A 22,433-nucleotide genomic window follows, 5' to 3' on the forward strand; every position below is an offset into this window, starting at 1 on the left:
CTGGCCTCACCGACAGGCAAAAGCCCAAACATCCGGGACCAGCGAGGGAACATTGGAGCCAATGCCCCCACTCCCCTTCTCCTGCCTTTTGAGCTGACCTTTAATCTCCAGTGCTCAGAGGAGCGTGGAAGCTTTTCATGCTCTGCCAGCACACCTAACAAGCAGGGTGTGCAAACTCACTGTTGACTGAAGCAGTGCCTTGAGTTTTTTCCTTTCTGGCAGCAAAAAGGACGATGGACCTTTTTTGGCCAGGACTGCAAGGATACGGGAGGCTCAGGCTGTCCATTCAAAGCCTGGCATGTATGGCCTCCTCACTCTGCAGACAGGAGCTTGCCCTGCTCACATCTCAAGCTGGTGAGACACACCAGTGTGGCCAGGGCCACCCACTCCTGCTGATCCATGCATGGGGAGGGCCAGTGCCACCCTCAGGCATGGCACCCACAGCTACTCTGTTTGCCACTCAGTCTCCCTGCCAAGCATTGGCAGCAGGGCCATGGCTGTGCTGACCTCGCCAGTGGGGAGGGACTCGTGTGCATTGCCAGCCCAGCCAGAACTGAGCACAGACATTTGCAGTCGTGGCATCTGTGCCAGGAATAGGAATGATACCTCTTTCTGCTAAATAAGCAGTGCAGGTAGTCCTTTTACAACACAGATCCTTTGCAGGCCATGCCCTACCCCAGCCTTCTGGCAAAAAGGGCTTAAAGATTTGTAAAAGCTCTTGGTGAGAAAAATAAGCCCCCCAAACACACACAGCCCTGCTGCCTCTGGCTGCTGCTGAGCTGCTGGAAAGGAAATTGGATGCTACATCCCCTTGTCCACTCCAAAGAATGATCTGCATGTTTGTACACATGCTGGGTGGGGTGCACAGTGTAGTTTTGGGGTGCAGCTGACAGCAACACCATTGCAAAAGCACCTGGAGCTGGATGGCTGTGACAGCACAACACTATTGATCCCCAAGATGAGATCTGCACATTCGCACGGAGGATGAGTGAGCAGGACTAGTAAAACGTGTGTGAGTCGTGCTGACAGCCAGCCCCACGCTCCCAGTGCCTTCCCAGCTGGAACAGGGAATGAACACAACCACATCTTCTTAAGGGGGACCCTTTACATGGCCCCACACCAAGAATAAACAATTAAAAAATATAGTATTTAAAGAGCAGGTTCTGATGCCAAGGGTTTAGTGGTGATGAGCAGCACTTCCACCATGACCAAGAAGGGACAGAAAGGCCTTGCCTCCAGCCTCAGTGACAAAGCACAAGAAGAGCTGGCAGCATCCCTCCCAACCCTCTTGTGGAGGTCAGCTGATCTTGATGACACAGCATTCACACCTTTGCTGGTCTCATTCTCAAGTCTACTGGGCTCTCCCCAGTTTTGCAGAGGCTACAGCTGTAGCAGGAGGCCCTGCTCTGTGCCCTGCAGTCAGAAGTAAGTATATCGCATGCCACGGCACTGCTCTGCCTGCCTGAGAAACAGCAGAACCCTCCCTTAAATCTCTGTTGTCAGTAAAAAAAAAAGCTCTTTCTCCAGCATGCAGCTTGTTCCTTGTCTCTGACATGAGTGCTCCTCCTGGACTGGCACAGTCCCTAGCACCCAGCAGCACAGTGCTCCCAGGCTGGTTTGTTTTACAGCACAACAAGAGCTGCTTACACAGGGCAGGGCTCCCACTCCTGTGCCCATTGGGTCCCTGCCCAGACTCACCGAAACCACCTGCGTTTCAGCAGTAGGAGAGGCAAATTTAAGAGCCTCAGAGTGCCAAGCATATATGGGGGATTATTTCAACTTCATGGTTTCCCAGTGCTATGCACACACTCCTTGAAGAAATCCCTTAAAACCGTCTGCTCCCAAATAACCTATATACATCACTGGCCCCAAAGATGACACATGATGAAATGGCCTTACAAAACAAATCCTTACATTTCAGCCCAGCAGAGCATCCAAGAGCACAGCAAAGCCAAGACAAATAGAGCACTGCTTTTGCCTGAAAACCTACGTGGCTTGAAAATCCCCATTGTTGCTCTATCCCAGAAAATGATTCATCCTCCCCACGGGGCTTTGCCTTGCCTCCGCACATTTCGCAAGGCTACCAGCTTTATAACAGCGTGCTGCATGTGGTGACTCCTGGCAGATTCCTCGGCTTGCTTGGGAGTGAGGAGGCAGCAGCTAATCCTCCTAACCATGATTTTCCTTTTGCAGCATTTCTTCCTGCTGGCCACAGACTTGGTGCTCGCCATGTCCCTTTCCTGCTTCTTTTACACCTTTGTGTGCGTTTCCGTGGCGTTCCTGACCTGCTGCATGATCATCTTCTCCTTTGGCGCTGCGGAGAGGAGAGTTGATGTGAAAGGGAGAGCAATTGTAATTCTTGTGTCCAACAGCTCCATTGGGAGGATGTTTGCAAGGAACCTGGATAAAGCAGGTTTCGGGGTGTCTGCTGCACAGTGGTCTGCTCAAGAGGAGAGGACAGTGACAGAAGAGTGCTCATCGAACAAGGAGGTAGCCCAGCTCCACCTGACTGAAGATGAGTATGAGAAGACAGTGAAAACCTTCATAGAAAGCCACTTATCCCTGAAAGGTAACTTTTAGGGCAAACTCGTGGATTGTGCCTACTGTAGAAATTAAAATGCACAAGATTTTGAGATTGTAGTTCAGAAAATGAGGAAGGCAGGAATGCTTTAGCAAATGGTAATAACTCTAACTGCATTGCATTTTGTTGTGCAAAACAAAAATTTTGCTTTTTCCAGGGGAAAGAGCCTGCTTTGGTGGCTGTGAAAGGCCCCAGCAGACCCCAGTCCCTGAAGGAAGGCAAGGTAGGCCAAGGAATGAGGGGGAGAAGGTCCTATCAAGGCACAGAGGGCTGGACTTGCTCTGAGAAGAAAACACAGACATGAACAAGGGGGAGCAAAGCCCAGACAATGACCTGAGGTGAAGGAATGTGTCTGATTTTTAACCTCTTCCAGATTAAAAAGGAACCCAACTGAATTCCCTGTTTACTTCTTGGCTGCTGTGAGATTTATTAGTCTCACAGATCAGATCAGAGCTTTGTGTGGCAGGTTGGGACAGTGTCTCTGAACCACACTGCCATCATTTCTGTAGGAATAGAGGACCAAGAGCAGCCTGCAGAGCTCATCTGGGACAGCACAGGACAAGTGTCCTACTGAGGGGGTGGCTGTAAGCACTGCCAGGGAATCTCTCCTACGTGAAGGGTGCCAGTGGGAAGACTGGCTTTTGCCCTGCTGAGTAACTCCTGGGATCCAGGAGTCTGTGTCCTCACAGCCATCATTTTACACCTCTTGGGAGCGACTGAGAATTCAGCCTCAGCCATCAGGGCTGTACCCTCATTGCCCTCAGGGCTATGGGGTTACAAGGGAAGAGGCCAACCCCTCTTCTCCACTGTGAACCTCCCTAGGGGCCCTCTGAGCTGCAAAGCTGCCTCTGTTTCCCCATACTGCCACCTTCCTTCTGCAGCTTCTCCATCCCTCTCCTCCTTGCTCTTCTCTCTGGTCTCTCTGAGGCTCCCTTTGGGGTCTCACTCACACCAAGCTGAGACCTCAAAGAGCATCCCCATCTCCCCAGGACAAGTAAGACCCTTGGCAGAGCTGCCCAGCACTGAAAGTTGTCTCTGTGCTCCTAGGCCCTGCAGAGGAAGGGCATTTTGGAAGTCAGAGCACGCACCACAAAGACTCCCATGCTGCAGACACCCTTCAGAGGGGTGGTAGGGAACCCTAGCCAGCACTGCTGCTGGCTGCAGCTGTTTAGGACACAGTTCTCACACATTGCTCTTCTCCTGGGCAACTCTGCATGGCCCAGGATGCATCCCCCAATTCACTGCCTGCCTGCAGGCTCGAGAAATGGCTCCCTGCACACCAGCAGTGTGTTTTAGACTGATTGCTCAGCTGTCTGCATGAGAATTTACATTCATTTACCCTAGGAAAATTACTCTGGTAAAAGGTTCTTGTGTGGACAAGGCCTAAAAGCCCCCCAAGCTGAGTATCAGCATAATCCTACTCTGGAAATGAACAACAGAGGCTTTCTTAACCAGTAATAATCTGTGGGAGCTGGTAATTTTTGTGGGCCTGTGCTGTTCTAATTAAATGAGACATTGGCACAGTGATACCTATCTTTTTTTTGCTCTTGACTCCATGCTAGTTAAAGGCTTTTGCAGGTATCATGTTGTTTTGACAGGGTGATCTGTTGTAGGATATGTGAGCTTTTACATTTAGGATCTCCTGCATAATATCCACATCACGGATGTGGATGTTGAAATGTATTTCCCAAGTGCTGACCCAATTGCATGGCAGATCAAAGCAGTATGTTGAGAGGGGAAAATAAAAGAAAAATAATAAAAGAAAAAAAAAGAAATTTAAATAATCAAAGAAATTAAATAATCAAAGAAATTAAATAATCAAAGAAAAATAAAAAGTGAAGGAAAACCTCGCTGTTTTCTTGGGTTTCTTTATTAACAGTTTCAAGTGAGTGCTGATATTCATTTTACAAATTTTACTGTGATATTTTTGGCATGGGTTAGGTGAACATGAACACTCACCACCAACTGACTGATAATGAAAGAATTTAAAACAAATCAAAAGCCTACATTGGTGGGTCCTCACATGCAGTTTGGTCAGCAGGATCTGGACAAGGGCAGGAGAAGAGTTAGTGCTGTAGGGCAGAACCATTACACAATCTTCTCCATTTAAAAACTTCTCTTGTGCACTTTGTGTATGCAATTTTTAGTTTCTAAAGAAAGGAAACTTTGCTAATTTTTATGGGTTTTGGTCTTTTTTTTTTTTTTTTTTTTAATTACTTGTCCCCATAGGACATTTTTACCATTGTATCTTTGCTATTGCAAATAAAAAGATACTTGTTCTATATAATCAAATCTTTTGAAATTCATCCTAAAGGCCTTTTGAAGTAACAGAGTGAAGACAGACTCCTCCAGTCATGGTTCCTTCTAGAATTAAAATACTTATGACAGATAAAATAATGTATTTTTTATTCTAGTACAGGCCCAGAAACCCAAATTTTCAGGAAGGCCAGCACCTTTATCTTGCAGTGACTGTACAAATTAATAAGATCCTACCAGGCCTAAGAAGAATGGAACAAAGACACAGAGAAATGCAAATCAGCCCCCTTCCAAATTCTTCCTTTGGTGTGTGATAGCTTAACTTGGTTCATAAAAAGCCTTTGGTTCTTCTGGCTTTTAGCCTTTGGTGCCTTTCAGATACTCCAAATTTCTCTGTGACCAAGAGTCAAAGAGATAGAGGGAAAAAGATGAGAGAAGGAGTTTTATTGCTCACCTCCAGCAGCTGAGCTTGTACTATCAGACATTGCAAGAGCTCTTGGAACCACGTCCAAGTCCTCTGTGATGGAGCTGCTGAGCAGCTGCTGCTCCGTGTTGCTCTTTGGGCAGGTTGCCTGGAAATGCCAGCAATTGCTTCACGATTTTCAGGACTGACTGCAGGGAGGGTGGGGTAGGACAAGGAGGGAAAAGTACAGAGATGGGCAAGACCTGACAGACAGCAACCTCACCTGACTCAAAAAGAGTTCAGACAACCAGAGTGCTTGTCTGGTTAACTGCTGGAGCCTCTGCTGTCACAGGACCTAGGGGTTCACCTGATCACACACAAGAGTCACAGGGCTCAGCAAAACCAGCACCAACTGTGCCAGAGGATCACACAATTGTGTGGGTTGGGAGAGGCCTTAAAGGTCATCTAGGTCCAACCCCAATGCCACGGGAAGGGATGTCTTCCACTAGACCTGGTTGCTCAAAGCCCCACCCAGCCTGGCCCTGAACACTTCCAGGGATGAGGCATCCTCTGTAATTCCTCAGGTTCCCACAGGAGAGATGATTCTTGGTCTGTGAACAATGCCTCACCCTGGGCAGTCTTCCTCTGTTCTTTCAGATCTCTGCTATGCTGAAGTTGCTTACAAGAGTTCTGTTGATTTTCATTGAGTCAGGATTTCATTTCTTGTACCTGAATCTCAGATAAGACCCAAAAGCTGCTGGATTCTTTGGTACTTACCACCTTTCCTTTGTCACTGTCTTTCAAAGAGGAAGGACAATAACCTTTACACAAGCACAGAAATAACTGATGCAAATTAATAATAATTCCTAAATAATGTTAAGACCTGTGTCCTAACCACCACACTTCACCATGGTTTTTCAGAGCAGTAGGAAATGCACGTTTCCAAGCCTTGTTCTGCAGGCTCCAAAGAGCCTGCAAAGAGCTACCTATGCAGACATCCAGGCCAGTGGGAGGTGTTGGACTGTCATCCTTGGCCATCTGTCCTCATCTCCATGTTGCCATTGCCAAAGTGGCCCTCATGACCTCTCCCTAAGTTCGTGCAGGCAAAATCACCTTATCACTTGATCAGTTCAATGGGTGTGTTAAGTCGTGTTAATCCAGCTCATTACTTTCCTCTGTGCACCATGGGACACTGCTGCAATGCCTTTGAGCAGAGCTGTGAGGGCAGTCACGCCAGCCAGGCAGGTACAGCTAATCCTGGGCAAGGAGGGCTGTCCACAGCTGCAGTGCCTTGCTCAGGGCTGTGCACTGAGACTGGCAGAGCTGCACTGAGCCCTGAGCTGTCAAGGCTTCCAGCAGCCCCATAGATCCTTGGACGGTCTCTACCTCTTCCAAAGGTCAGGCTGCTTTTGCAGTTCTGCTGTGCAGCAGGTAGCAGTGGTAGATGCTCTCCTGGTACTCCCCCTTCCCTTGCACCTCCCCTTCAGCATTCCCAGACTTTAGTTTGCCATACAGTTTAAACCAGGAAAGCACTCTTGGGACAGAGATCCAGAAAGGAGGATCCTACAGTGAGCCTGAACAGGGACAGAGACATTGGAACTGCTGCCTTGTGTGGTGGACACACTGTAGAAACTCTTTTTCTTCCTAAGGATGCCAGTGTGATTGGTCAGCTTATTTTGTCAGAAGGTAATCCTTACCCATTTTCCATGCTGTGCTTCCCTTAGGATAAAGGCAAGGCCACCCAGTCATTCCTACATTCAGAGCAGAGAGCAAGTTCAGCTTTCTTTTGGAACAGTTTAGCTCAGTGCATGGCAAGAGCAATTGTTCCCACAGCTGCAGAGATGGATTGAACAGATGCAATAATCATTGACTGCAATAAACTACAAGGGAGTAGGAATGAATAAAGCAAACAAAATCATATACTCATGCAATTTTAAAGAGTACTACATTATTTAACTTCACTCAGCTATAACAACTGCAGGCCACCTTGGATAAATCAGCACATTTTCCAAGCTGTAAATGACCATGCTTGGACTTATGAGTGAAATGAAAAATTTTTGCAGCTATGCCTTTGTGCCTTTAATGGGGGTTTATCCAGAAGTTTTTGAAAAACTGACTTGCAATTATATTGCCGTCTTGTCTCTTGGGGATTTATCAAAACAAGAGAAGTGCTTTGATACAGCAGCATCAGGGCTATGAAATAATCCAGAGAGAGAAAATAGATCTCATTCTGAAACTACAGGCTGGGAGGAGTTATTTATTTTAAGATGAAGGGGAGCTCCCCAGTCAAAGCTTCATTTTAAAAATAGGAATCTGTGCATCATCTAGAGCCAATGTGTTGTTTTCCAAATGAAGTCCTGTATCCAGTACCTCTGGACATTTTATGGGAGGCCAGTTTTCACTTCCTTAAAGTGGTTTTGTAATTCCCTTGTTCTGAAAGACAACTTCTCTGCCAAGTACCAAGCACCTGGGACAGCCACATAGCACCTCCTGATTAAAGTGTTGCACAATCCAGAAAAGCAGCAGCAACACTTCTCCTCTGTCCCCATCCCTCACTCATTGCAAGTGGGCAGAGCAAGTGGTTCAAAACCTCCATCCCAAAGCTTTGCCTTGTTAATGGCTGGAGGATCACTGCTTGCAAACCAATATCTTTAAGCAATAATTAAAACATATGTTGGTCTGCCCTACATTAAAAAGAGGGTTATTTATTTGGATGTATTCAGAGCACATTGCCATGCTCACCACTAATACCAGCTGTGAGTACAATATGGAAAGAGGAGGAGGTGAAAGAGCCATGTGCTGCCAATCTATCTTTCTTCCAAATCTTCTGTTTACAGACAGGAATAGAAGCAGATCACTTCTCAAAAAGAAACCAAACAAAGCCCAGGCAGTTAGATACTTACGTTACACTGGCTCCTAAATTCTGCCAGAAGCCATTTTTAGCATCCTAAAACAGTTTTAGCATCCTCTTCACACTGCTCCCACTTAACTCATGTGAATTTTAATCCTAAACCATAAGTTTGTCTTAAAACAACCCCCAGACAAGAGTTTGATTTCCAAGCTGCATCAAAAATTAAACCACACAAGACTGAAGAGTATTTTTAGGGATTGCCAAAAAGATATCTATATTTATGATATGTCATTCTTTAAACAAGTGATCAACACCTTTTCATGCAACTGCAGTGGCAGGATTGGAGATGCAAAGTAAAATAAACCCAAAAGTATCTGGGAAGCTGTTTTTTTATCACTTATGCACGATGCTAAACTAATCTCCAATTCTGGAAGTCACTGGAAATAATCCCAAGTGTAACATAACCTTTACACTAATTAAAAAGCTTCCCAGAAAAGAGCTTAGCTTAGTTTAGAGATGTTGAATTTCATTAACCAGAGCTGGGCAGCTTCTGACCAAAAAGTATTTTTAAAAAATACCAGGGTTAAACCCCAAAGAGTTCTACAGATCTGTATCTCTTTCAAACAATGCAGTTTGTCAAAGTGGGTGTGCACTAGAATGTTTTTACTCTACCTTTTCCTCAGTCCTTTAGAAAAGTTTTCTACAGGACAGCTTTAACAGGGAAAGGCAATCAAGTGAGAGAAAATATTTCTGCAGCTCTGCTTTCCCATATTACAATGTTTGGAGACAGAAATCTGCTGAACAGTTCTAACACATATGCTTAGAGACTTAATTTGAATTATGTGGTAAAACTGAATATACATAAAAATTGAACACTTTTGTATATGATAATTAAATACTTCCCTTATACAAATAAATCATCTTTGTGATTACACAACATCTGAGTAGATTATTTATTTTAAATCTACTCTTTTCATATTTCCCGTTTTCCCAACACTTATGCTGCAAACTCCAAGGTAACAGAGAAGGATTGTGTGGCACTTTCAGTAGGAAAATGGGGGCAAGAGCAAACTCTTGTACAGAGTTCTCCTTGCAGCAGGACAGAGGACTTGGTCAGCTCAGCCTCTGGAGCTTTGCTTTGGGACCACACTGTTCCTCTGCTTTCTTGAGGAGGTCCTGAGGGGAAAAGTCTGGCAGGTGCAGCCTGTGGCACTAAAACTCTTAAAAGTCCCAACACAGAGCTGAATTTCAGCCCTTGGTAGGGTGACTTAGTAATACTGACTTCATAAAAATGACAAAAAATTAGGCCAGGCAGCTATCTGCCACCAGAGGGTTAAAAATCAACCTGTTTTTCACATCTATTCAATTATAAATGCATGTGGTGAAAACATTTTAGACTTGATGCCTCATTACCATTAGTCAAATAATGTGTCCAGACTACCAGACTATGTGGTAAAAAAAAAAAAAAAAAAAAAAAAAAAAAGAGTACTTTCCTTCTGTTCTTAGGTGCTTTTTCCTGGTTTCTAGAACCACATTTATTAAGTATTCACTGCTCTGGTTTTGTCAAATAGCTTGAAATCTATGAGCTGTCTGATACAAAATGACCCTGCCAGGCAGCATTCATTTCTAACCCCTGACTGGATATGAGTAACTTTTTTAACCAATAGACTGAGGCACAACAAATAGTTCTTTTCAATAATGATTAGTATTTATATTTCCTCCCATAAAAACGTTTCTCACCAGAGAACCATTCCAAGTGGTTAATGCAGACATTTACACCTGCATGCATCTATCTGGCCCAAAACCTGACTGCTTCTCTCATTCACTTTTCCCTCTGGATCTCAGTGTTGGTATTTAAACTCCATTCTGCCTTGTTCTCAAAGTAGAAACTTAACAAACACCACAGAAGTCCATTAAACCCTAGAGCAGAGCCAAAATATAGTAGCTCAGAAAGTTTTTGATTTTTCTAATCCTGTTCTGGATTTGAACTGCTCTTTTCCTGTAAGAGTCCAGGTGCCTGTCCTTCATTACAGCCTTATTTTCCCCACTCCCATTTTAAGTGGACATTATTAAATTAACTGAGATGTCACCAATCTAAAGTTAAAACTCCTTTCAGGTTGCTTGCCTTCCTCTCCCTACCTTTGGCCACCTTTGTGGTTTCATATTAAATATACTAAAACCGCATTTTCTCTCTTTTGTTGCTACCCAAGGCTTGCACAAAATCAGGAAAGCTTTTAGTCCTCATCAGAGATTTGAATTTCCATCAGAGATTTGAATTTCGATCAGAGATTTGAATTATGGAGAGCATATTTTCCAATGAATAAACACACTGATGGAAAATTCCCAAGCATTTCCCATAACCACACATACAACATTAACTAATTTACCAGGTATCAAACTGCAAAGGCAGAGACCAGATCCTTCTTATCCATCCATTCAAGAATAGCAGACTCCAGTGTTATTTATATAAGGTGCAGAAAATAAAAGTACAGGCAGGAATATGAGAATATGTTACAACATAAAAAGAAAGAAAGAAAGAAAGAAAAGTCTCTAATAATACAAGAGAAGCAAAGTCCCCAAATGTTTGGATGCCGGAAACAGAGGTGACAGGAAGAACGCTCCCGTCATCCATTTGCTCTCTGCATCCCTCTCTTTAGACCTCTCCAGCAGATTTTTATTCATGCCACCAGCTCCAGGGCACAGATCATGTCTGTCTGCATCAGTCATGTGGATACTGATGCAAAACAGGTCAATGCATTGACTCTGCAACTCAGCCATGGCAGCAGGTAAAAGGAGACACTGACTCTTAGCTCTGTTTTCTGAGAAGCAGAGAGGCAAAGTGCTCAGAAGGACAATTCTTGGCCAGAGAAAGTCACCTGGAGCTTTTCTTGGGCCCTCGCTAGAAGACCAGGATGGTATTTTCCTGCATATCTTATTCTGGCTCTCTCTCACCAAGGCCAGGCAGGGCACTTTCCTCAAGCAGGGAGTCTCTTCCAACAGCACCCAGTCTTTCCACTCTCCCACGGATGCACTGCCTGGAGACAATCTGGAGCAGCCACCAGGTTTTAAAGAAGTATGGCTCCTAAGTTGACACTACATTCTTATGGGTCAGAGCCCCTTGGCACTCTATTTTGAAATGACACATGCAAACCCTCTCAAAGACTATTCATTACAGCACAGACAGAAATGCCCCAGTTCTGATTCATTTTTTCTACATTTTTTCTTTTGTACCTGAACATGCCCCTGTGTGATATTTGGATGTAATGCCTTGGCATTATGAAGTGAGTAAGTGTCTTAAAGAGAACGGGTCTCATTCAGTGATGGTTTCTAATAAGTGTAATTTGATTTTTCCTTGAGCATATTTTTTGGAAAATACTTCTCTTGCTTTGCTTCTAAGAAAAGCAATTTGTTAACATTTGTCTGATCATAAAATTGATTTGACCTTCTGCAAATAAACTGACTTTCCAGCAGGTTGCTGAACTTTTGGAAGTGCATTAGGTTGTTCATAAACAGAGCTTCCTTTTGTTTATTCTGGATAGGCTCTTCATATAACTAATGGAAACACTTCAAAGCTTTTGTAAAAATAACTTCAAGGAACTGCTAAAAAAAAATTGTAATTCCAAGAGAATATGCAATAACACATTTTAGTGGTCACAGGGAGGAATAACTACCTTTGAACCAGCTCTGTTTCTAAAGCTGTGAACCTTGTACACTATGGCCCTCTCCTTCCCAGCATGGATCGCTGCTATTGAGATCATTACCCTCAGGTTTTTAATTAGAATGAGCTGCAAGTGGCAAGATTTCATCTGTACCTGTTATGTCTTTGGAGAAACATCACCATGTAATTCAAGAATGAGTTGGGTGAGTTACCTTAGCTCATACCCCGTTGATTTGCAGGCATGTATGGGAAGATGAGGAAGCCGTCGATCCTGATATGGGATGAGGAGGCACCAGACACACACTGGTCACCTGGAAGAAAAACCTCCTGGGAGGGGAAGAAGGCTTCCAAGGCTCCACGCAGGAACTGCTTACTGCAGACAGGTACAACTGAGCGTATTGCACTTCTCTGACAATGGCTAGATGAGGAGAGATTGTCTTTATAACGTTGCAGCCAATACAGAGGGTTTTTCTTAAGATTCCTTCCAAAATTTCAAAAGCAAAGCTCTTGTTTGTGGCCACTTTACCAGGGCTGGTCAAAGACAGATTAAAATGTGGGTTTAAAGGTTTTAGTTAATATTCTGGAAAAATGTTGCTCCCTCAGACTGGACTTTTAAACAAGACTACTTGGGTAGGACAGACCCAACATGTGCAAAATCAGCTCTGCAAAGCTCCCACTGTCCCAGGGACCAGCTGAGTTCCCTTCTCCTGACACAGAAAATAAAACCTCATGGCTCCCATCAGCAAAATGCAATTCAGTAACTGGCAGCAGTGGGCCTTTATCAAATGGCAGAAATTCTCCTCCTCGTTTGCTCTTCCCATGGAAGATGCTGCTTTAGCATCCACTAGGAAAAGTTGTGTTGTCAGCAGGGCTAGTAGTTTGTAGGAAGATTTCCTGATTAGAAATAACCCTCTAATTAAAGCATGGCTTTATTTATTTACATGCCATTCATTTCTAGTGACTTATTCAATTATAAATTACAAACAATAATTAGTTTTATCTGCATGTGAAATCTCCTCTGTGAGACTGCCACCACTGGAAGGTGTTCTCTGGGCTTGCAAGAGCCTCCCCAACACAGGCAGGTTCTGGCCCTAGGGAAGAGATGACTCTGGCTGTGGTGTCCCAACGCACTTAGTAAAAGAACAGTAATGCAAAAAAAAAATTTAAGAGCAGGCAGCTAAATATGCCTTCATGAAATACCAGAAAAAGTAGCCATTTTCTCCTGTCCCAAGTGGTAAGTATTAGATGTGGAATGTGTCCCAGAAAGATGAGGTAAACAATCAAGAAATCTCTCTCCCAACTGTGTGATTCTCCCCCTCTATCCTGACTCCTCACAACCCTGTTCTGGATCCCAGGATGTGTAGCACTGATGGTCTCCCTGCTAAACCTCTTGCTGTGGCTTCTGTGACTCAGGCCACATTTGAGGGGCACATTTGCACAGTGTGGAGGGAACTCAGCCCCTTCCCCACAGCCCTGGTGCAAAGAGCAGTGGTAGGAGTGGGACGGGGAGCAGTATCTCCAAGATGTTCACGCTGGGAATCCAAAGCCCATAGAGGCTGTGCTAAAAAAACCCCTATATATTTTATTCTTTTGACACAATAATGTTGTCTTTTGAGTTAGTGGTTGATACAGTGTCACATTTCTATTTACAGCTCTCTTCATCTCAGTCCTCTTTCACCCACTGACCTGTGTCCTGAGTCTCCTGAAGAGAAGCCCACAGCTGCTTGTGCCTCTGCTGAAGTCCAAACACTGACAGGTGGGGCAGCACCCTCACAGCTCAGTTACCTGCCAAAGGTAACCAGCACCTCTCTGCACCTCTTTTACCTCTGCTGGGACAGGGAAAGGGGAGCCAGGTGGTGGGGAAAGGGCTGGGAGAACAGCCCAGGAGCAGCCTCCTGCAGCACTCTGACACCTCAAGGACACTGCCTTTCTGCATCAATGTGGCCCTGAGGAGTCCAGCCTGGGGTATTGCAGTACATTCAAATCAGTAGCAAACACAAGACCAGCCAGCTCAGTCTCCAACACCGAGGCAGAGCATTAACTGCTCTCCAGCATCTCATGGATTTTAGGATGCACAGTAGTTGCTCTTAAAGGGCAAACCCCAAAATGTCCTGTCTCTTGTTCATTGCTGGACCATCTCTCCCCAGTTCCTGTATTCTCACTGCTACAGGCTCCAAAGGCCCTTGAATTCCATTTACTCCAGCACATGGCTGGAAGAGCAATTGAAATGGTGTTCCCCAACATTCAAGCTTGAAAGGAAGCACCCAGAGCACCCTATGATTATCTGGTCCAGGCTTTAGGACAGGAGAGAAAACACATGAAAAAAATTAAAACCAGAAAATAAAAAGCCAGACAGCCCATGAGATGACCTGCCTATGTCCCCACTGGGCAGTCTAATCTTCTCTTGCTAAAGGGGAGAGGGCCCCTGGCTGTCCATCTAACACCACTGCAGGTGCTTGGTTCTCATCTTTAACCTCCTCTGAGTGTTGGATCAGGGCCATAAAGCAGGCTCTGGACGCTGCATGGAACCCAGAGGTGGGTACAGCCTGTTAGCCCCTGCCCTGTGTCACCAGTGGCTGCTGCAGCAGCTGGGCTGAGGCAGCACATGCAGCCAAACAGGAACAGGAATGAACTGAGGGAAATGAGCAAACAGAGCTGAAGAACTAAAACTCTCCTGCTGTCTTTCAGCCAGGAAGGAAACCCATGGAGCACTGCACATTAGCACTGTCACACCACAATGAAGAAAAAAGGAGCATAGCTGGGATCAGAAGTCACAAATTCCTGGCAGCAGGGGATTATGAGCAGTGACTTCAATTGCAAGGCAACAAAAAACCTTGGACGAAGACAGAAAACACCTTCAGAACCATGACACAGGTCTGCAACTCCCTTGCAAGTCTAGTCTGTAAGGAAGAGAATACCAAGATACTGAAATTTTGGGTTGTACATTACACTGCTGTACTGTGCACACTGGGACATGCACAGAGGAAAAAACATCTGAGGTGAAAGGAAATAAAGGAAGAACTCTGCTGAGATGCAAAACGCTGGGGCTTGGCTTCCATTATCTAAAGCCACAACTCAAAACTGCCTGACTGATGATAAGAAATGTCACCCTCCCAGGGAGCTGGATCCTGGGAGGAAAAGGAAAGCTTTCAAAACAGCTTCTGTAAGACATTAAACCAGCTTAATATCAAATCAGAGTGAAAACAAACATTTTAATTCTGTAACATCAAAGCGCTGAGAGAGAAAATGCTAAAGCAGAAAATTCCTGAATTAAAAGCTTGAGGTTTTAGTCTTTACACATTTGGCAAATAACCAGTTACATGAATAATGCCAAACCCATATATTCTGCAGAACATCCCAGGAAATGTTTCCTTTAGTCAGAACCCCGTTCTGAGCCAGTGTTGTCAATTCCCTCAGTGCAAAATCCCATTCTGTGCACATAACCCTGTACAATTTCAGCTGATAACCATTATTTTCTCCTCCAAAATATGGCAGGGGACACGTGTGGGCTGCTGCATGGCTACTGCTTCTCTCCCAAAGGGACCTTCAAGCAAAGGATGCTGCCTGCTTGTGTGCACTGTAGCATTCATGGTCCGAAATTAGAGACATTATGCGAACAAAGCTCCTGAAGACCTCAGTGGAAGTTTTGCTGGCCCGAGGACTTGGGAATGGCCTACATTTGTTTATAAATCTTTTCAGTCCATTGGGATACAGGAAACTACTGTGTGCAAGCATAAAATTATGACTGTGAGGCAATACCACCACGAGATAAATTATAATATAACTGCACTTAAAAATATGTTTAACACAAATTAGTTGTATCAAACTAACACCGAAGTTCTAGACTGCTGAAGCTGACTAAGGGATCTGAATGCCCCAGATGCTTTTAATTTGAGTGGGAATGAGGGATTTGAGTTCCTAAAATAGTGTTGAATGTTTCATCACTAACATAGAACACCAAAGAAAAAAGAAAGCAACTGGCTTTTCAAGCCTACAAACCTGGCCAAAAGATTCTGGCAACATCTTTTTAGACACATCTCCCCAAGAATAAAGCCATTAAAATTAGAGATTCAGAAAATCCTGAAAGTATTCCAAGTCTTGATGAATGTTCTCAGAAAAACCCCAACAATTCCAATGTGGTTTTCAACAGATCACTTTGATCCATTTAATAAAAAATGTAATTGGGCTATAAAAATCTGCTAAAAGAAAAATAGCTTTAGCACCAAATCCCATGTCCTGCAACTCAGAACAGCAGCAACTGATCACCCAAGACCTGTTCTTTCACCTCAGTCTCAACTCCAATAGTTCCATTTTTTGAGCCTTATTAAGAAAGGGCAGAATTTGACTTCAAATAGAACAGATTTTCCTGGACAACACCGTAAAATTATTTCCCAACAGAACTGAAATGCTAGTGGTGATGGAGAACCAGAGGGAAGCTGGTCGCATGAACACATTCTTTACCACTTTAAATTATGTTAATAACTAATCTACAAGCCAATATTATTCCTTTACAGATGTCTGAATGTCTGCCAAAAGATACTAAGAGAGCATCCCTTTGGATTAAATACTTTCTAGCATTGTCACTCCCTTAATAGCAGTCTCTCTCTATTTTTGGGGACACTTTTCTCCTGACTTTCCTCTCCTGAGCAGGGGTCAGACACAGAAATAGCTCCATAGAAGCCAGGGCAGGTACCATCCACCTCCACACCGGATATTGGGAGCTGTTTCAGACAACCTGAGGTGAGAAATGTCCCTTTGTGTGTTTATTGTATTCAGGGAAGGACAAAGAGGGAGGAGAAGGCAGGGAAGCAAAATAATGATTAGTGTAATGGGATTTGCTATTCTTGTTAATAGTTTAATCAATATAAACATATACAGAACCCTCTGATGTGCTTGCCATGCTCAAGTGCCTCTATAATTAGCTCTTAAGCCATGGTTAGTATCACCTGCATCTCTACTACTTACTTCTGCAACAAAAACAGAGGCAGGACTGGGATTTCCTGTGTCTAAAACTCAGCCATGCACAAGTGACCATGCCATGGCTGTGCTGGACACTCAGACACACAATGTGGATGTGACAGGTCGGACTTGCTCAATATGAGCAGGATAATCCTATGGGTGCTGTGCTCCAAGACTCTGCTTGCACTAGACTTGCAGGTGGAATCACACGTGCTTCTCACCTGCCCTGAAGACAGCCCAACACTTTCAAGGCTTTGCAGATCACACACACCTGGATCCTGTGCTTGTCACACAGTTTTTCCTTGGAGGAATAACTTAGCAGCAGCCCCTGCCTTGAGTTCATCAATGAGGTACTGAAGAGATGTAAAAGATAGGAAAGCCCAGACACAGGACACAGCACATGTTCTATGGAGCCACAGGCCTTCCTTACAATCCTTTACCTTGATTTTAGGCAGAGAGAAAAAGTTTGTGTTAACTTTTGCTTTCATCTCTCTAAATAGATAGTGCCAAAAGCATATATAAACATCCTCTTGGTGTATCAGAATAAAGCTCATTTAAAAGGCTTAAAATTGACTTTGAAATAAGCTGAGACAATCTCCAAATTGACGAGTGCAAGGCAGGGGGGGAAATAATCTCCACAAATGGCAGATTTCCCTGCAGAACAGCTTTCCCCACTGCCAAGCTCGAAGGGGGGGGGGGGGGGGGGGGGGCACTCCTCCATCCAAATGCCTGTCCCTACAACCTCATGAGAGGGAAGTTGTGCCATTTATAGCTGCCCCTCTGTAAGCAGACACAGCACTGAAACAGTGACTGCCACAGGCAGCATCTGTCCGAGGAGCCTGGATTCCAGCAGAGCACAGGAACTCAGAAATGTGAGGTCACAAGATTAGTTTGCTATAATGTCTAATTTATTTCAGCATTCTCTAGGGATAAAAAAAAAAAAAAAAAAAAAAAAAAAAAAAAAAAAAAAAACCAACAAGGCAAAAAAGTAACTGTGGGCAATGCTGTTGTATCAGCTCTAAGAAGCATGAGAAACCACAACTGCAAGAAACAATGTCTTGTGGGTAGATGAGTTATTTTGGCCTTTTAATTTTTTTTAAATTATTATTAATAAGGAACAACTCACAAATTTCCATTGTGCCACTTGGATGCCCTTTGCACTGTACTGTGTCACAGGTCAGCTCATGCCCAAGGCAAAGCCTGAAATACCATTCCCCACTGGAGCACCAAGATTGTCACTCCATAAACACACCCCAACAGATGCAAATACTGATAACCCACATGGGAAAAGTTCCATGTTTCCAAGGAGAAGTTGAATAACAATCCTCTCCTGTCTAGGGCCAGTGGCACAAACCTCAAACACCAAAATCTTAAATACCCACTGCTATGGCTGAATCTTTGTTTCAGAAGAGGCCTCCCACTCCTCTGCCTCTTTTCCAATAGATGTGAGAACCTGTCCCCCTCTATAGACAGGGCAGTGAAACTGATAGGAGCATTACAGAATATGACTGGGGAAAGGAGAAAGCTCAGGGCTCTGGAATCCTAATTCAGGGTCCCAGGAGCCATTTATGTGCCAGACAGGCTTTGGATAATGCTGCTGACCAATCATCCCACAGCATTTGAACGTGAACACGCGAGTCAAAGAAATCTTAACATTTTCAAAAGGTTGGGTTTAAGAAACTGAGATCAAGCCCATTAGACATTGGTTGTCCCATCAACAGTCAGTTCTCCTAATGAAGAGAATTCAGTGAAACTGCTTTCTTGGAAGCTTGTTTATAAAGCAAGTTCAGAAGCCAAGCAAAAAATCCAGTTACCTTGGTCATTCCCTATATGTAGTACTATTTCTGCTGCTTGGAGAGCTGTCAGAAATTTGTTCTACACTACTGCTCTCTATCAGGCTACAAAACCATCACTGAGGGGCTGAGGCAAAGTGGAACAAAATCAAAAACAACTTGTACTTCACACACTAATTATCAAGTGAATTTCAAATTAGATATTGTGATTTACTTGTTGCTGCACACACCCTCCTGCCCTGTTCTCCTCTGAGCTTGCTACTGAAGTAAGTTATACTTACACATTCAATACTTCCAAAATGGAAAACGTCTGGATAACTTGAGCTGTATTGCTGAGAAGACAAGATACCCTTTCCATTGAGATGAGATTACTGGCTCCGGTTTAGTTAAATTGATCTGGATTCATCCTGGTAGATTAGTATAAATCAGCCCTAGCAGAACCAGAGGTCTAGAATGGATTTCCAGAGATTTAGTCCACTGGCCTGGGCAGGAAGAACATGCATCGGCCATTCTTCACAGGGTCTAGCAGGAAATCTGCTTTAGTCTTTCATATTCCCTTAGTACCAGATTAGTTACTAAAAAGAAAATGCCCCCATTTTCCCTGGAAGCAATTTAGCCCAAAGATTCTTGTCTTAACTGACAGGGTCAGGAACACCAAATTATTGCTTTTTTTCCTTCACAGCAGCTGCTAGTGTTTGGGGGAGAAATACAGTCTTCCCCTCAGCCTCAGGATGAAACCCCCTCCCACCTTCCCTTGCCAATCAAGCCTTTTGGACCTTGGATCAGGATTCCTGCCTTCCTTTTCATATTCAGCCCAGTCCAGTTCAACTTTGAAGTACCCTAGGCAAAAGCAAATGCCCCTGCTTGCTGGATTATTGCACTTGCCACAGGGGGAACAGTCCTGCTCATGCACTTAATATGCCTTTCCTGTAACAGCATGGTGTTGATTATTGATGATCAGCCTGTGAGCCATCAAAATCCTTGATCCTTATTGATAAGTCAACTACACATGTAGCTGTTGGTCCCCAACCTGTCATAACTATGGAATAACCTATATTGAGAGTTTATTGCAATACATAAATCTGTATCAGCAGAGGGACAGTGCACTGTCCTAGCTGCATGGCAAGCTGATTTTGGTGGGGGTTTTACCACCTCTCCACTTGCAAGCACCATACTGAATTCTAACCCTGCCCGGTGCGCCCACAGCCTTTCCAAAGCATTTCCAGCTGTGAGTTTTAACAGCATGCTCTCTCTTGCCTCAGCCATTCCACAGGTGTAAACAAAAGACAGACACAAAACAGAGCCCCCCTAAAACACATCCCAATCGTTTTTTCCAACCAACTTTGCATCCAGATATTTTCAGCCATGTCATCATTATAAGAGCACATATGAAACAGCTTTAGAACTCAAACCTTTGAGCCTAATGACTCAAAAAAAAAAAAAAAAAAAAAAAAAAAAAAAAAAAAGTACCTGTTACTCATCCCCACAATTTCTTCTAGGTGCTCTCCAATAGAGAGAGAGTTGTTTGTTATTTTGGTTATTTGTTCCAGTGTTTTTCCAGGAACCAAAGGTAAGCTGACAGGTCTATAATTCTAGACCTCCTAGTTAGCACCACTTTTTTAGACCTACAGCTCAAACCTGCACTACTGGGCTTTGCTCCAACAGACCACTTTAGCACATATTTAATTAAGAGGGAGAGACATCTGTGGCTGTAGAAGGGTTGAGTCACATGCTTATTGCTACACATGTGCTTAGATGTTTTTTTGGTTCCTAAGAATAGACACATAGAAAAAATCCAAACAAACAAAAGCCAACACACCAAACCCAAGCGAAACAGAGATGTATTTTCGTACAATGCATATGACTAAGAATGGAAATAGCAACAAATACTAAACATTGACTTTTCACTCATCCTAGGAGATCATTCTCCAGTGCCCTGTGATCATCTCCACTGTGGTGACTTCTTTTACTGCTGTGCTGCTTCATTCTCTTGTTTTGTTAGATCTCTCTCAAATCTCCCATAATACCTATTACATTATGCCTCCAGCACATTCTTCAGCCTTATTAGCTCTTCCTTCCAGGGAGATAATGAATTGATTAGATGTCACTTAGTCTGTCATGAACTGCTATTGACACCTCTTGCAGCAGCTTTCTGTGCATTCCAAGGGTGTTTTTATGCTTCTAAAAGACAGAGTACAGACAGTTCTGGAGAGCAAGGCTGATCTCACTCCCAGGCCAGCTCAAACCAACAGAGCTATTACATCTCCTGACCTGTAGCAATACCCCAGAAGGAAACAGCACATTGAAAATGGCCAAAGGACAAGCACACAACGGTGGAACTCACTCAGACTCCTCTGCTGCTCCCCCTTGTCCCCTCCAAGTTTAGGAAATCTCTCTTGATCCCTACCTAAGGCAGTTTGCTTAAACACAGCCCTTGATTTGAGGCTGCTGCTTAGCAAATGAACCACTTGCAGCTGTGGAGTGGGCTGGACTCCCCTCACCGGTAACCCCTCAGCTCTGCCAGTCCAGTGGATAACTGTCATTGGAACAGACTCGCCTGGATCATCAGGTGCTGAGCTCCAGGCCTCAACTCACATCAGTTTTGCTCTGCTGGGTTTTCCCTGTTTCTGTTGCTGCTTGTTCCTGGCTTCCAAGCCCAAGATGGATGTGGTCAGTCAGGTTTTCTTCCACACCTTTTCTGTCTAATTTCTTCATTCTCTCCACATGAATCATTCCCCCAGATCAGCAAAAAGACCTGAAAGCACACTGCTTATTCCAGACTAAATTTATCTTATGCATACAGAACTGGGGAGGAATTCCAGCTACCAGAGCTTTCTTGCAAGCTAATTATTCTTCAAAGAAGTTTTAGGCAGTCCCAGGGAGCATCTAACTATTGATTTTATACTCTGTATAATTTCCCTGAAAAATGTAATCATTCTCCTCCTGTCTCACACTGTCACTTGTCTCTCAGAACAACCTGGGAACAATAAAATAGTGGGATAGAGGGCACCAAGGAGGGCACCATCAAAAAAAAATCTCTGTACAAGCAGAGTCTGTAAAAGCAAACCCAAGAAATGTTTGTGGACCTTGTTTAATATTCATCAGCCAGTGTAGGGTATAAATGAAACCCAAATGTAGCTGTTATGAAAATTCAGGCTAGAAGGAAATCAAATGGAGACAGTCCTCTCAGTATGCTGCCATTTCAGAGTTTCTCATTTCTGGATTTCTAGTATAAATGTAGCGCAGAGAGAAATGTTATCGGATACATTGGTTGCTTACAAATGGCTACATTTTTTAGAAATTCACTTATTGGGAAAAAAATAAAAAAAGAGAGAGAGAAAAGGATTTGGCAATCAGAGACCCCAAGGAACTGGCCTAGTATAAATCTATTGCTAACACACAATTTTACGGAACAACAAAATAAAAATGGAATTGAGACCAGCACATCTTAAAAACCCTATTGTGCAATATTCAACTGTGGTTTGTCCTCCATCTCCTTGCATAAGAAAGCCCTTGACACATGATTAACTTAATGAACATTAAGATGCCTTTTGGCTTCAGAAATTTAGCAACTTTAAATATACCTGTAATCAGAATATTTAAGCAGATACTGAGTTCCCTGCTGCTGCTTAATTCCTGTGTGTTTGCTATGAGATGCAGCCTACTTAAGGACACCATGGAACCATCCTTTGGCACTGCCCAGTGAACTGCCTGCTGAGGAACAGGCAGGCTCTGGAGGGGCCAGGACCACCTTTATCACAATCAGACAATAGAGGCAGGAAGATAAGGGCTCGTGAGGAGGGAACAGGGAGAACAGGGTAGATCAGTACTGCTTTGCCCATGTCACTGCTGCCAAAACTCTGTGATGTAACATTAAGCCACTCCCTGAGTGTTTTAATCAGGACAGAGCTGCACAAGGCCAGCTCCATCAG

General features: G+C 43.9%; 1 protein-coding gene across 2 annotated transcripts; it reads left to right on the forward strand.

Moving 5' to 3' along the window:
* The first annotated feature begins 2,155 nt into the window (after nt 1–2,155).
* LOC310907983 (uncharacterized protein) lies at nt 2,156–14,921 on the forward strand. Of its 2 annotated transcripts, none has more exons than XM_083858573.1 (4): nt 2,156–2,569; nt 11,989–12,132; nt 13,402–13,543; nt 14,438–14,921. In XM_083858573.1, the coding sequence occupies exons 1-3, from the start codon at nt 2,176–2,178 to the stop codon at nt 13,500–13,502; spliced, it is 639 nt and encodes a 212-aa protein (XP_083714699.1). In that variant the 5' UTR covers nt 2,156–2,175; the 3' UTR covers nt 13,503–13,543; nt 14,438–14,921. The 2 variants fall into 2 exon arrangements, with proteins under 2 accessions (XP_083714699.1, XP_083714700.1); XM_083858574.1 differs by having other exon boundaries at nt 13,402–13,505.
* Nucleotides 14,922–22,433: the final 7,512 nt, after the last annotated feature.

Source organism: Zosterops lateralis (genome assembly GCF_965231275.1).
Source record: "Zosterops lateralis genome assembly, chromosome: 3".
Lineage (NCBI taxonomy): Eukaryota > Metazoa > Chordata > Aves > Passeriformes > Zosteropidae > Zosterops > Zosterops lateralis.